We start from the raw sequence: 16,613 nt of genomic DNA on the forward strand, positions 1-16,613 counted from the left end.
CATAGTTCTTAATTAACACCCTGGGCCGCCACAAATAAAATTACCAGGCAAGGATTCCCAGAGGTGTATTTTAACATTCACTTCTCATTCACTTCACACTATTGCACGACACCCGCTCCGCTGTATTCAGGCGTTGAAGCACAGCCAGGTGGCACTCGGCTGCCTGGCTGGACCCCGATGATGAAGCATGACACCAACCAGGTGGTGTGTGAGGGGTTTTTAAACAAAGACTGCTTGTGCCCAGCTGATACAGCTACGCTTACAGGTGACATGGAATACTAACTAGATTCCAACACTCCAACACAGTGGGCCAGTCCTCGTTGTTTACTTGCTAATTGTTTTAACCATTGGTGTGGGATGATCAGAGAGAAGTTTTGCACGATGTAGATGAAGCCCGGCTGGAAGATCATCTTGAGAATGGCTGCCCTGCTGAGGCTATGCAGTGTGAGCCTGTTCCATTTAATGAGATCTTTCTTCATTGTAGTCTCCATACATAAAAGGTTTACGCTCCACATCAGGGCAGGTTCTAAGGCAATACGTATACCAGGGTATTGAAAGCTCTTCAACTGCTTCTTTATACACATCTAAGAGACTGGGATAAAGGACCTCTTAAAATTTGCTATACTTGTCAAGGCGAAAAGCTGTCTGGTCCTGGTGTATTGTCAGCGTTCATTCCCTGCAGGTCTTCTTCAACTCTTCTACTCTAAGAGGCTTGTTTAGCTCGGCTCTGGTTAAGCTATTTAGTGACGGTAGTGGTAGTTCCTCTAGGAGGGTCTGGTAGAAAACTGCAAATGTAGATGCGATCTCCGCTGCCCCTACATAGATGTCAGCCTTCCTTATCCAGATTCTCTGGGATCACCTGGGAAGCCATTTCCCTGGTAGGTAGCCAATAAAGAAACTCCCTGGTTTTGCCATCCCATTCATAGATCTGCTGAGTCGAGGCAATCCGGGACTGCCTGGCCTCCTCCAAGCAGAGTTTCCACATGGAGAACCTGTCCAACTCTAATTAACAGCAGGCTTTTTCCGATTAACTTTCCGAACCTTACGTCTCTAGTACTAGAATTCTGGTTTCTAGGTCTACAATTTGACACTGCTTGTCTTGTTCCCTACAATTAGGAATGCCCACCACAGTAATAGTAACATCCCAAGTTAGGGTAGCCGCTGAGGTCACTGTCCCCTTGTTTAAGTCAAAGTAGTCTTCCAGTTCTGTCAGCAGGTACTTGGAGCATTGATCATCCACAAGGCATAAAGCATTAGGGTGCCAAACCGGATGATCTTAAACAGTAGGAAAACAATTTGGATTGTAACTGGGGTGGTATTGGAAGTGCCTTGTAGGAGGAATTTCACAGTTATCGTATGCTGGATATTTGTTGCCAGGAGGAGTAAAACATCTATGCGGAAGAGTGTTTTGTGCACAGCCGAGTTGTGTGTGTATTTTTTAGAGTGGGGGTGCCAAACTCTTCAGGCATCGCACAGTCCAAGTGAGGTCATCCCATCATCTAATGATCTAACCTTTCTTTCCCCACTAACTGTAGCAGTCCAGATGTGGTTTCAAAGGAGCATTAAAGTCTCCCATATGATAGCTGTACCCTGGGAGAGAACTAAGACAACTGTTTTGACCACCTCCAGTAAGGATTTAGCACGTTGAGGTGGCACATATACGCTCAACAAGTTCAATGATATGTAAACCCTGCATAGAGCACCTATTCCTATCCCAAATGCCCCAAGAAGGGGCAACTCATTCCCAGGAGATGCAGCTCTTGCTAAATTACAAGAACAGGTCATGTCACTTCATATATCAAAGGATAGCTACTTTTCTTAATGTGGTCATTCAAGCCCTTGAAGTTCTAGAACATAACAATAAATCAACTCATGGAAGTTTAGAGACTTGATTGTGTGGATGTCCGCTCCACTATAAATGGTCTAATAATGTACTGTTATCTGAGCATTCACTGTACATGTAAAACAATTGCACTCCATAAACACAGCAATGTATATGGCTAATTGAGCAGCACAATCAATTTCTGCTCCACATATAAGATTGTTAGATTTTTTTCTACAGTAAGTTGTACATTGTAGGGATGTTGTATAAGGGACCGGTATTAGTCCCCTAAAAGACGTACCATCAAAGCTATTTGAATATTTAGTTGCTGTCACCTCACTTACCCTCTATTAACATCCACTGGTTCAATTCAAAGGTGTGATAATTATTTCTCCTTTTGCAGATAGCTCATTCTCAGGTAGACAATCCAGGTGTTCCTCAGACCCCACCATCTGTTACTTCTTGTCTGCAGGTAAGCCTTCATTTCCTTTGGAGTGCATGCTAATTGACTTAAGATTATACAGCACCAGTGTAGCCTACCAATCTTTGTTTCTACTGTTGCATTATGTGTACCATTTAACTTTCACATGCTTCAATGACCATCCTTTAATAATTGCGTTGTGATGATGTAGTACAAATACAAGGAGAAGGCAATTAATTGCAGACTCTGTACTTTCTATCAAACTGTAGTTTGCCATTATTTCATTATTCCACACAATTTACACAAATGAGCCCTTGCACACTCCAATCCCCTTGCTGTTTTTAATACCTGTGTATTGATTGGGATTGAAGTATCACAACTGTTCAGTTTATCTGCACTAGTGGTACTTTTTTACACTTTCCCGTCTTTATTTTATTTAATTCCTCTGTTGTTACTTTCCTCCCTTACTCCCACCATATTAGCTCAAAGTGTGCTCTTCTCTAATAGAGGCGTTTAAGAAGTAGTACACCCATAATATGTTATCAGTCACTGCCATTGTGTTGTCTTTTAAGCACTATACTTATCCTAATATTGTATGAAGCGAAAATGCATTTAAGGTCATTAGGTATTTAGAAATTCTTGCATATGGCTCAAAGTGAACCAAATACAAATATTGTTGACTATTAAGCCATTTTTGGACCCTTTCACATCCAAGACCATCTTCTTAGACATAGCATGGACATACACAATGTGCACGGCCATCTGAAGTACAATCTAAGTGGCTACAGATTGCTTGGGTGTCACCATTTCCCTGCAAAACTTTACCATTTCCTCAATTTCTGTGTCCATATGGATTGGCCATGAATTTGATACCAAGGAATTAATACTGTCCAGCACAACTTGGATGACAGAGATGGCTGTTCTGAACAAAATGGGAAAGCAATAATTTCTGTGTTTGACGATAATATTGTCAAAATCTAGTGACTACAAACATATTGCATACCAAAATATTGAAGGAAAATATATAGTTTTTTACTGTTTAAATATTTAATTAAAGTATAAAATATTGTCAATTTTAATAATGTTTTTAATTATGGTATGTTTGTATAATACTTTGTTTTTATTTTTGTTCTTTTTTATCATTGTTATTTAAAATAGTATTACTTATTTTTAGGTTGTTGGGTTTATTAGAGGATTGGGTCAGTTGTGTTTAGAATTGTATAATGCTTTGTGTTGATATGTTTATTAATCAAGTTTTTATCTTTTCTTTGTTACTTGCACTACTGCCATGCAGTTTTCTCATCGATTATTTCACTGTAAATGTTGTAGTGTTATTATCAATGATGTCATAGAAGATGTCATGAGTGATGTAATATGAATGGTAATTAGCAGTGCATGGAGAGGGCGCAAGTTATAGTTACCTTAGAGCACATGCTATATTTACTTGTGATAATTAGAGTTTTAAACATTACGTTGTTACTGAACATTTCACCTAACTATAATGTCATTTTAACATTTGTTTATTTCAGTGAATGTTTTAGTTTTTTTTAACGTAAAGGAGTATTTAATCACCATACCTAAATCCAACCCCACACCGTGCACGGCAGGGGTGGGCACACATGCAGCCAACTGCATGTTCCCCCTTCCCGAACCTAATATGGCCCTGGCAACCCCCTACCCCAGGGCTGTATATATTTTGATGTAGAGGGGGCCCTTGTGGTTAGCCTCCCTGAGCCTCATTAGGCCCAGAGACCCAATTTCCCAGTGCCTTATGTATTTTAAATGGGAAGGGGGTTACGTGGCCCCCTCCCACAGCCATATTAGGCCCTGGGAACCCCACAACCCGAGCCTTTAATTAATTAAAGGGGGGCACATGGCCCCCTTCCCACGACTTGTTAGGTTCCGGGAACCCCAACCCCCAGGGCTGTTTATTTTCAATAAAGTGGAGGGGAAACTTGCCCCTGAGCCTTGTTAGACCTTGGGGATCCCATCTTCAGGGCCATTTCTAAACATTAAGGGAAAGGGGCCACGTGGCCACCCTCCCAAAGCCGCTATCGGCCCCTGGAACCCCATCTCTCGGGCCCACATTTCTTAAAGGTGGGTGCCCTGGTGCCCACCCAGGGCACCCACCATATACTTGTTGGGGGAACAGGGGAGCCCCAAGGCACCAGCCAACTCCCCGCATGTATCGGGAGCTGGCCTTACTAATTAAACTTTTGTAGTAGCTTAGTATATATGTCATCAGTGATGCTATATGTGAGGTCATAAGCAGTTCATTGCAGGGGCGTAAATTATAATCGGCTCATGTAACTGTAACTGCTGAATTTCACTGGTTTTGTACAATGGGAAATCTAAGCTAACTATAACATCCCTGTAACCTTTGTTTTTTTCAGTGAATTTCTAAAGTTTTTTAAAATTCTATTTCTTAACTATAACATTCCTGTAACCTTTGGTTTTTAAGCCAATTGCTATGGTTGTTTAACTTGTATTCGAGTTTGACAAGTGGTGGAGAAAGGGGACGGTAGCTTGAAACAGCTCTCAGGAATCCCACTGCAAGGGACTTACTGGAGGTAACAAGAGGACTTCTTGACCCACAAGGTCCCTCAGCAGCCAAGGAGACTTCATCCCCCAAGCAGTAATGCGCCACGAGGCGTGTTTGAAGAGTGGTAGAGAAAGGGGGCATGGCCTGCGAAGTTCTTACAGCAGTCGTGTTCTGTGGGACTTACTGGAGGTAACAGGAAGGGTAGTTGGCCAACAAGGACTCTCTGGAACCAAGAGGACTTCATTCCCCAACCAGCAGCGTGCATTTGCAGAGTGGTGGAGAAAGGGGGCATGCCCTATGATAACCCCTCAGCTATTATGGTGTGTGGGACTTACTGGAGCTAACAGGAGGGGTAGTTGGCACCCAAGGATTCTCTGGAACCAAGAGGACTTCATTCCCCAACCAGCAGCATGCATTTGCCGAGTGGTGGAGAAAGGGGGCATGCCCTATGATAACCCCTCAGCTATTATGGTGTGTGGGACTTACTGGAGCTAACAGGAGGGGTGGTTGGCACCCAAGGACCCTCTGGAGCCAAAGGGACTTTATCCCACAACTAGCAATGCGCCAGGAGGCTTTTTTGCAGGGTGGTGGAGAAAGGGGGCGTGGCCCCCAAATCCCCTCAGCAATCAGGCTGTGTGGGAACTTACTAGCGGTAACAGGAGGGCTTGTTGGCCCCCAAGAACCCTCAGTATCCAACCTGACTTCATCTTCTAATCAGTAGTGCCCAAGGAGGCGCGTTTGCAGAGTGGTGGAGAAAGGGGGCGTGGCCTCCAAAGATCTCTCAGCAATCCCACTGTTTGAGACTTACTGGAGGTAACAGGAGGGCTTCTTGGCCCCCAAGACCCTCTGGACCAAAGGGGATTTGATTCCCCAACTGGCAGTGCACCAGGAGGCGTGTTTGTAGAGTGGTGGAGAAAGGGTGCAGGCCTCAGGTGACTTGCTGGTCATTTTATTTTTTTGCAATTTTTTCTTTATTCTGGTAGGGGGGCCCTCCCTTTGCTTGGACAGTTTTTGCCCCAGGGACCCTACCCTCCAGGCCCCAACATTTTCTTTTCTTTTTATTCAAAGGGAGAGAGGCTGAGTTGCCCACCTTAGTGGGTCGATTTTGGTCCCAGGGACCCTATCCCCCGGGCTCTTTATTTTAATAAAAAAAAATAATAATAATGGAAGGGGGGATGCGCAACCCCTCGCCTAGGCTGATTGTGGCCCGGGTACCCCATCCTCTGGTGCAGGCCTTTGTTGTGGCACCCACTTGTCATTAATGGGGAATGCGGGGTAGCCTGAAGGCCCATGTGGTCCCTGATGGATCCCCACATACAGAGGGAGCAGAATTTCTTTTGGACAGAGGGACCTGCTGAACATGCAGTTCCTCTGTCTAAAAGCAATTCTGCTCCGCTTCTGGTAGGCTTGAGCATTTTTATTGCTCACGCTTTCTAGAAGCAGAGCAGAGTTTGCTATGGCTTGGCAGGAGCGGTTATGCTCTTGCCAAGCCAACGGCTGACCCAACAGACCTGAAAAACTACTGGCCCATCTCTCTCCTCCCCTTCGCAGCCAAAGTCACTGAGAGACTCGTAAACGCCTAGCTGATCACCTTCATCGAAGAGAACTCCATCCTAGACGCCTCCCAGTTCAGATTCTGCAGCAACCACAGCACCGAGACCGCCCTCCTCGCTGTCACTGACGATATCCACATGCTACTCAACCAAGGACACAATGCGGCCCTCATCATTCTAGACCTCTCTGAAGCCGTTTACCATCGCACGCTCGCAACCAGACTTCACGACGCGGGAATACAAGGAGCCGCCCTCGACTGGATACGATCCTTTCTCTCCGGCAGAACCCAAAGGATCAGACTCCCTCCCTTCCTCTCCGAACCCACTGATATCATCTGCAGAGTACCCCATGGATCATCGCTCAGCCCCATGCTCTTCAACTTCTACAAAGCCCCCCTTGCCGCCATGGTCAGACAGCATGGGCTCACCATTGTATACTATGCCGACGATCCCCAGCTCATCCTCTCACTCACGAAGAATCTCAAACACACCAGACAGACTCTGCTTCCAGTAAGGAATGAAGAACGTGGCAGCCTGGATGAAAGACAGCTGTTTGAAGCTCAACTCAGAGAAGACCGAGATCCTCGTCCTCGGACCATGCAGCTCAACTTCTCCCTCTCCATGAATCGTAAGATCAAAACCGTCACCTCCACCAGCTTCAACTGCCTGCACATCCTCCGCAAGACCTTCAAATGGATCCCCCCGACTGCAGAAGGACCGTCACCCATGCGCACATAACCAAGCAGACTGGACTACAGCAAAGCCATATATGCCGGAATCGACAGAACTCTCCTACACAAACTCCAAACCATCCAGAACGCTGCAGCCAGACACGTCCTTGGGACACCGCTTCACGAACACATGACCGAACGGTGAACAGTCAAAATATCCAATTTTTTATATCGATATATAAAAATATCGATGGTAAAAAATATCGATCTTTTGTGTATCACGGTAAAAGTATCGAATTTTAAGTGTGTAGTAAAATATCTAAGTAAATAATATTGAATGTCAAAATATCATAATGTCAACATATCGGTATAGTATTGTTTTTTTAATATTTGTTTTTTTTAAATTAAATGTAAAGTGTTTTGTCATTTTTATTAGCGTTTAGTAGTTTTTATAGTATATGAGTGTTTAAAAATGTGTTGTGGTATTTTCATAAGTTGGATTTTCATAAATTTTATTATGAATAGATATTTTCAATTTTGGTATTTCATTTTAGGAGCGAGATGTTGGGTTTATAGGGAATGAGGGTGAGGAGTGTTTTAAAAATATATGTTTTAAATAAAAAAAATTATATATTTTTTTCAAAATTTAGAATTTCGAATTTCCATTTCAAAATTTTGATGTGGGATGGTGGGATTATATGGAATAAGGGTGCAGAGTGTTTAAAAACATAAAGTGGGAATAGTAAATTAATTAGGTTTAGTGTCCAGCTCCTACCTCAATTTATTTTAGACTTGAGTCTTAATAGTAAATTAATTTGGTTTAGTGTCCAGCGCCTACCCCAATTTATTTAAGCCTGGAGTTGGAATAGTAAATTAATTAAGTTTAATGTTCAGCACCTACCCCAATTTATTTTAGACTGGAGTCGGAATAGTACTTTAAATAGGTTTAGTGTCCGGCACCTACCTTAATTTATTTTAGACTGCAGTTGGAATAGTAAATTAATTATGTTTAGTGTCCAGCACCTACCCCAATTTATTTTAGACTGGAGTTGGACTAGTTAATTAATTAGGTTTAGTGCCCAGTACCTACCCCAATTTATTTTAGACTGGAGTGGGAATAGTAAATTAATTAGGTTTAATGTCCAGCACCTACCCCAATTTATTTTACACTGGAGTGGGACTAGTTTATTATTAGGTGTAGTGTAGGACTTAAATAAAGTTTAAGTATACATTTTAAGATGTTTAATAATATAGTTCAATTTATTAATGCAAAATAAAATATTGAATATTGTCCTATTTGAAAAATGGGAAATGGTAGTCAATAAATTGAAAATATTTATTTGTTATAATAATTATTAGGAATAAAGTGTAGTTTGTAAAGGTAAAAAGTAAACCATATGAGAACTAAAAAATAATTAGAACAGTATACTTTTTTTGTTATTGTAGAAGTAATAACACATTTTTATTGGGTAATTTGGGTTGGATAATGCAGTAAAATAATGTCATACATTACCATTAATTAGAAACATATTTGTGCATATATTTCTGAAATCAGAAAATGTACATTTACAATAGTTTGTATATTTTTTAATACAGAATCATAATTAACATATTATAATTGTTTTTTACAAATCATATTTTATACAGTAATATGTATTGGATACATTTATTTAAAAAAATTTGAACAGTTTTTATATAATATACATGTATAATACTTTTTTATATATGTTTAAAATATTAATATTAATCATTATAACATATCTTTTTCAATTAATAAAATGTTTGACCCAATGTTTAATTTTATTATACACAAAAAATAACAACAATGTTATGTATTGTTTTTTCATTTTGTTTTATGAAATTATTATAATAAATATTATAAATACTACTGGAACCCCTCTGAGGCGGAAAACCGGAGGTTTTGTTATCTTCACTTTTTAAAACTGTCACAAAATTTACTGTTCTTTTAATCACAAAACGCTCCTGCTCACCTGGCTGAAAGCGCTGCTGCTACGCGCTAACTCAGACCCCCACCTTCAGGGAAACGCCATCACCGCCAGCGCGCCAAAGGCGTAGCCACGCCCACTGCGAGGCCACGCCCACCGACCTACTACTTAAACGCTCGAAAGCGCAACGATTCTCATTAACTGGAACCCCTCTGAGGCGGAAAGCCGGAGGTTTTGTTATCTTCACTTTTTAAAACTGTCACAAAACTTACTGCTCTTTTAATCACAAAACGCTCTTGCTCACCTGGCTGAAAGCGCTGCTGCTACGCGCTAACTCAGACCCCCACCTTCAGGGAAACGCCATCACCGCCAGCGCGCCAAAGGCGTAGCCACGCCCACTGCGAGGCCACGCCCACCGACCTACTACTTAAACGCTCGAAAGCGCAACGATTCTCATTAACTGGAACCCCTCTGAGGCGGAAAGCCGGAGGTTTTGTTATCTTCACTTTTTAAAACTGTCACAAAATTTACTGTTCTTTTAATCACAAAACGCTCTTGCTCACCTGGCTGAAAGCGCTGCTGCTACGCGCTAACTCAGACCCCCACCTTCAGGGAAACGCCATCACCGCCAGCGCGCCAAAGGCGTAGCCACGCCCACTGCGAGGCCACGCCCACCGACCTACTACTTAAACGCTCGAAAGCGCAACGATTCTCATTAACTGGAACCCCTCTGAGGCGGAAAGCCGGAGGTTTTGTTATCTTCACTTTTTAAAACTGTCACAAAATTTACTGTTCTTTTAATCACAAAACGCTCTTGCTCACCTGGCTGAAAGCGCTGCTGCTACGCGCTAACTCAGACCCCCACCTTCAGGGAAACGCCATCACCGCCAGCGCGCCAAAGGCGTAGCCACGCCCACTGCGAGGCCACGCCCACCGACCTACTACTTAAACGCTCGAAAGCGCAACGATTCTCATTAACTGGAACCCCTCTGAGGCGGAAAGCCGGAGGTTTTGTTATCTTCACTTTTTAAAACTGTCACAAAATTTACTGTTCTTTTAATCACAAAACGCTCTTGCTCACCTGGCTGAAAGCGCTGCTGCTACGCGCTAACTCAGACCCCCACCTTCAGGGAAACGCCATCACCGCCAGCGCGCCAAAGGCGTAGCCACGCCCACTGCGAGGCCACGCCCACCGACCTACTACTTAAACGCTCGAAAGCGCAACGATTCTCATTAACTGGAACCCCTCTGAGGCGGAAAGCCGGAGGTTTTGTTATCTTCACTTTTTAAAACTGTCACAAAATGTACTGTTCTTTTAATCACAAAACGCTCTTGCTCACCTGGCTGAAAGCGCTGCTGCTACGCGCTAACTCAGACCCCCACCTTCAGGGAAACGCCATCACCGCCAGCGCGCCAAAGGCGTAGCCACGCCCACTGCGAGGCCACGCCCACCGACCTACTACTTAAACGCTCGAAAGCGCAACGATTCTCATTAACTGGAACCCCTCTGAGGCGGAAAGCTGGAGGTTTTGTTATCTTCACTTTTTAAAACTGTCACAAAATGTACTGTTCTTTTAATCACAAAACGCTCTTGCTCACCTGGCTGAAAGCGCTGCTGCTACGCGCTAACTCAGACCCCCACCTTCAGGGAAACGCCATCACCGCCAGCGCGCCAAAGGCGTAGCCACGCCCACTGCGAGGCCACGCCCACCGACCTACTACTTAAACGCTCGAAAGCGCAACGATTCTCATTAACTGGAACCCCTCTGAGGCGGAAAGCCGGAGGTTTTGTTATCTTCACTTTTTAAAACTGTCACAAAATTTACTGTTCTTTTAATCACAACACGCTCTTGCTCACCTGGCTGAAAGCGCTGCTGCTACGCGCTAACTCAGACCCCCACCTTCAGGGAAACGCCATCACCGCCAGCGCGCCAAAGGCGTAGCCACGCCCACTGCGAGGCCACGCCCACCGACCTACTACTTAAACGCTCGAAAGCGCAACGATTCTCATTAACTGGAACCCCTCTGAGGCGGAAAGCCGGAGGTTTTGTTATCTTCACTTTTTAAAACTGTCACAAAATTTACTGTTCTTTTAATCACAAAACGCTCTTGCTCACCTGGCTGAAAGCGCTGCTGCTACGCGCTAACTCAGACCCCCACCTTCAGGGAAACGCCATCACCGCCAGCGCGCCAAAGGCGTAGCCACGCCCACTGTGAGGCCACGCCCACCGACCTACTACTTAAACGCTCGAAAGCGCAATGATTCTCATTAACTGGAACCCCTCTGAGGCGGAAAGCCGGAGGTTTTGTTATCTTCACTTTTTAAAACTGTCACAAAATGTACTGCTCTTTTAATCACAAAACGCTCTTGCTCACCTGGCTGAAAGCGCTGCTGCTACGCGCTAACTCAGACCCCCACCTTCAGGGAAACGCCATCACCGCCAGCGCGCCAAAGGCGTAGCCACGCCCACTGCGAGGCCACGCCCACCGACCTACTACTTAAACGCTCGAAAGCGCAACGATTCTCATTAACTGGAACCCCTCTGAGGCGGAAAGCCGGAGGTTTTGTTATCTTCACTTTTTAAAACTGTCACAAAATTTACTGTTCTTTTAATCACAAAACGCTCTTGCTCACCTGGCTGAAAGCGCTGCTGCTACGCGCTAACTCAGACCCCCACCTTCAGGGAAACGCCATCACCGCCAGCGCGCCAAAGGCGTAGCCACGCCCACTGCGAGGCCACACCCATCACATCCATTACATATGTGTCGACCTCCCCAGCGCAGCGGACGAGCGCAGCGGGAGCGCCGTTTGCGCGCCGAAGGCGCGCCTAAGGCAAGCCCGTCCGCGCACGACCGGGCCTAGGGCCAGAACCCCTGCCCGAATCCCGTCACCCAACTATAAAGTACTCCCGCAGAGATCTATTGAGCCTCAGACCTCCCCCACCCTCCTGTGATTACATCTATAATCTCAAGGGACCCTTCACTCGTTGCTCCTTATGCAAACCAGTGCAGCTCACGCTACCCACTAAACCCAGCAAACCCGCCTCCCTTAACTTTGCCTCCCTGAATTGCCGTTCACTTCCTAAACATGCGACTCAGATTGCCGACATCATAGAAGACCATGGAATTGATATACTCTTCCTCACGGAAACATGGCTCGGCCCTCATTCACAATCAGACATGGTCCTAGCAACACCACAGGGCTACTGTATTCAATCCTTACCCCGTCCTCTAGGCAGAAGAGGCGGGGTAGCCATCATCCATCGAGAACACCTCCACTGCAAAACCTACGACGCACAGATTACCGACGCAGAAAGTCTGCATTTTACCGTCACACTCAACCCAACCACCTCTCTTACAGGACTCCTCATTTACCGCCCTCCCGGCATCCCGGGTCCCTTCACCTGTTCGCTTCTGGACTTAGTCACAACTCAGGCCCACTCCTTATCAAACTATATGATAGTTGGAGACCTGAACATCCACCTAGAAGACCCGGCCAACTCGGTAGCCTATGATCTGATTCAAGATCTAGCGGCTTTCGACATCCGTCTATTAAACTCCGGAGCCACTCACACCAAGGGCCACCTTTTAGACCCCGTATTTACCAACTCGTCCTCAATGCTAGCAAAGGAGGCCTTTCCCCTCCCTTGGACAGACCACTTCCTGGTCTCTTTCCAATTACCTGGAACCTTCACGAAAAACCGTACACCCCCTACCTTCAGTAAGGATAGGACTTGGCCCAGACTCTCCACGGACGAATGGGCTCAGACCCTGGAAAAAAACATCCCTGCTCAGGCCGAAGACCCAAATACGGCAGACAGAAGATTCAGAGACTGGATTACCGTCTCCCTAGACCTCGTACTCCCACTCAGAAATAGGGAAAATAAAAACGGCAAACATGGCTCAGCACCATGGTACTCCGCAGAACTAAGAACACTTCGCAAAAATTGCAAAAAGGCCGAACGACTCTGGAGAAAGACTTGGCAACATGCCAACAAAGAAGCCTACCAGTCTGCGGTCAAACTCTACAAAGAGGCTATCAAATCTGCCAAAGCTTCTTACTATAACACACGAATACAAGAAGCATCCAATTCAACCCGAGAATCTTTTTTGATCGTCAAAGAGCTGACCAAGGTCCCCACCTCCTCCTCCAACACCCCCAGAGTTGACAGAAGTAATGAGCTAGCCAACTTCTTCAACGAGAAAATCACCCGCATCCTGGCCTCCCTCCCTCCCCCCAGCTCCCCCAGCCTCACGGAAAGTAGTACTTCCTTCGAACCGACCGAAAGCATCTGTCGTTCATCGCTTCAGACTTTCCGACCTGTCACCCACGCAGAAGTTGAGCGAACCCTAGTAAAAATGAAAAGTGGATCCCCTTTGGACCCAGCCCCTATCAGGTTCCTCAAGACCGTAGCCTCAGTAATTGTCCCTACCATTACGGACCTTATCAACTGTTCGTTTTCCCATGGAACCGTCCCCGACAGCTGGAAGAGTGCTGTGGTCAAAGCACTCTTAAAAAAACCCCAGCTAGATCCATCGGACCTGTCCAACTATAGGCCAATATCCCTACTCCCTGGCATTAGTAAAGTCACCGAGAAACTGGTAAACATCCAACTATCCCAGTTCCTTGAAACGAATAAACTGCTCCGACAATCCCAAACCGGATTTCGCCCAGGCCACGGAACGGACACCGCACTCCTTGCAGTGATTGAAGAGGCAAGGGGCTTACTAGATTCAGGAGGATCAGTGGCAGTGATCCTCCTGGATCTAAGTGCAGCCTTTGACACGGTCAACCACCGTGTCCTTCTAAGTAGACTGGCGAATGCAGGACTTACCGGGACAGCTATCAAATGGATCGAATCCTATCTTACAGGACGCACTTTTCAAGTGTGGGATGACAGCCACCACTCAGCCACCCTCCCACTCACTAGCGGCGTCCCCCAGGGCTCTTCCCTGAGCCCAACGCTTTTTAATGTCTATATGGCCCCCCTCGAGGACGTGGTAACACCATTTAACATCAAAATGGTGAGTTACGCTGACGACACCCAACTAGTCGTCTCCCTGTCCCAGCTGATTGACCATCCTGAAAATCTGACTAACTGCCTCATAAATATCCACAACTGGATGAACGAATCATCATTGAAATTGAATGGGACTAAGACAGAGGTAATGTTACTCGGCAAGCAATGGACAACTATTCCTCCCACAATATGGCCCGATGTGTTCGGAGAAATTCCCCCCCCTAAATCTGAAATCAAGACACTCGGGGTGTGGCTAGAGCCACAGCTTACGATGAAAACCCAGGCAACCAAAACCTCGGGCACATGTTTTGGGCTTATGCGTACGACCCGTAAAATCCTGCCCTTACTCCCACCTATGTCCAGAAAGCTCCTTATCCAGGGCCTAGTGTTGTCCCATTTGGACTACAGCAATCTGGTCTACTTGGGAGCCCCCGAGGCTACCATCACGAAACTCCAGCGGACACAGAACGCGGCAGCACGCATGATTACCAACACCCCCTCCAGAATATCCGCCAAGCCAGCCCTCAAAACCCTGCATTGGCTCCCCGTGCACCAAAGGGTGCACTTTAAAGCAATGTGTACAACACACAAGCTTTACAACGGATCTGGTCCAGCGATCCTTAGTAAAATGATCACTCCTTATACAGCAACCAGATCGCTACGATCTCAAAATGAGAATCTAGTCCGCATCCCCAGATTCAAAAAAGCCCGCACAGGAGGCCGACAATTCTCCGTTCAGGCGGCCAAGGGCTGGAACGCACTCCCTCGCGCCCTCAGACTGGAATCCAACTTCCTTGCCTTCCGCAAAAAACTAAAGACCCATCTGTTTCCCAAATAACTCCCTTCGGTTACCTCCCCTCTCAATAGGATTCAAGTTATATAGCGCGGGGATGCCCTTGGGTCACCAGGCGCTTTAGAAATCGCTAAAATAAAATAAATAAATAAATGTTATAGTTTTTATTATAATTTTACAATTGTTGCAAATAATGTAGTAATTGTTAATAAATTGTATGATGTTTGTAGTATTTTAGTTAAATACTTGTACAATTTTTATATATAAAATAACATTTTAATAATTTAAAAGTTCTAAATTCACTATTTTTAAACTTGCTATTTTGGTTGGGGCCTTGTATTTTGTAACCGCTCGATGTTGTTGTGGGTCTTTTGGTTGAAGAAAAGCTTGCGGTTGGGAGCTGGTTCACGTTGCTAAAGGTAAGGTTTGTTTTCTTTGTTTTAAATAAGTTTAAAATGTATTTTGGACATAGTTAGATAGTGTTTAGTATGTTTAGATATTTATTAGTGATATTCGGAACTGTTACAGGTTATAGTTACACATTGTTTGTTTAGTTAGTTCTGTAGTAAGGGACCTCTGTGTATAGTCATAATCTAGTGAATAGTCCCGCCCATGTGCGCGGACCCCGGAGCAATCAAAAATAATCTCTTAAGTTGTCAAAAAATGCAGAACTGCACAGACACTTAAGAGAGAATTTAAAGACAGATAATGCAGCCTATATCCACAGGCTACACTGTCCAGTGCTTCAACTAGAAATTCCACCAAAATTCCACACAAACAGCATAGCCTGCCCAGTTTCCTCCACAGAGAAACTTGCCTCTACCAGCAAAAGTCTCTGGAATGATAGAGAGGAAGATATGGACAGACAAGCCCCATAGGCTGCCTTTATGTGGCTCAAATAGGATACTGTGCCTTTAAGAGAACTTTCCAGAACTTCTCCCAGTATCCCAGAATGCCAGCAGGTCCCTTTTACTTTCAGTTCTTTTTTCCAGCTCCTGCTAGCAGGACCCTGGAGCATTGAGCTCTCCCTTTGCAAGGGTTTATTGGATTTTTGTGCACTTTTTATGTTTTAAAAGTGTTTCAGTTTGTGTGCTTGGTTTTCTTCTTCACTTCTGTGTATTTGTTCAGGCTTTTAGGGCTCTAAAATGCCTGCTCTTTTCGACAAGTGCCAGGATGTGCAAGGAAGAAGTCCAAGTCGGATCCACACGACGTCTGCATCCTCTGTCTCCCTGCTACACATGCCCCTGAGGACTGTGAGATCTGCCAGACCTTCACAGCAAGGACCCTGAGGGAAAGGCTGAAGAGCAGGCTGCAAGGCCTGGAGGAGAGACGACTGCAGGCTGCAGATGGGTCTGGGCAGGCTGGGAAGGCTCCCTCTGCCCCTGCTGAGGCCTCTGGGGGGCTTCCCAGAGGCAGGAAGACCAGCAAACGCTCCCGATCTCCGTCGGCGTCGATGGCATCGACTACAACATCGAGAGGGATGACGACGGTGTGTTCCCCATCTCCCCGGGGCTACGGGTCGAGAGGACGTGGGGAATCGACATCGAAGGACCTGGGCAGGCCGCCGTCGAGATCACTGTCGATGGATTCTTCGTCGTCGACGTCGACTTCAGCATCGACCCGTCGACGTCGGAGGGAACGCAGCAGGTGTTGGCGCTCGCCGTTGAGGCGACACCGCCGGTCGTCGTCGAAGAGGCGGTCAGCATTGAAGGGATCCTCGACGTCGAGGACCTCGAGGAAGCGGTCGACGCCGAGAAGGTATCAACGCTCGACGTCAAGGAGACGACGTTCGACGCCGCAGAGGCGGCGTTCGTCGTCGGAGAAGAAGGTTTCTGCGTCGCGGA

At 45.7% G+C, this 16,613-nt stretch overlaps 1 protein-coding gene across 2 annotated transcripts in view; it reads left to right on the forward strand.

Moving 5' to 3' along the window:
- Positions 1 to 16,613, forward strand: part of LOC147683309 (nuclear body protein SP140-like protein) — a 768,218-nt gene that overhangs the window by 392,089 nt on the left and 359,516 nt on the right. For both annotated transcript variants that reach the window (XM_086943760.1, XM_086943761.1), the window contains exon 8: positions 2,226 to 2,294. In XM_086943760.1, the coding sequence (XP_086799886.1) occupies positions 2,226 to 2,294 (69 nt within the window). The remainder of the gene's footprint in view (positions 1 to 2,225; positions 2,295 to 16,613) is intronic.

Source organism: Lissotriton vulgaris, chromosome 11 (assembly GCF_964263255.1).
Source record: "Lissotriton vulgaris chromosome 11, aLisVul1.2, whole genome shotgun sequence".
In the NCBI taxonomy this organism is placed as follows: Eukaryota; Metazoa; Chordata; class Amphibia; order Caudata; family Salamandridae; genus Lissotriton; species Lissotriton vulgaris.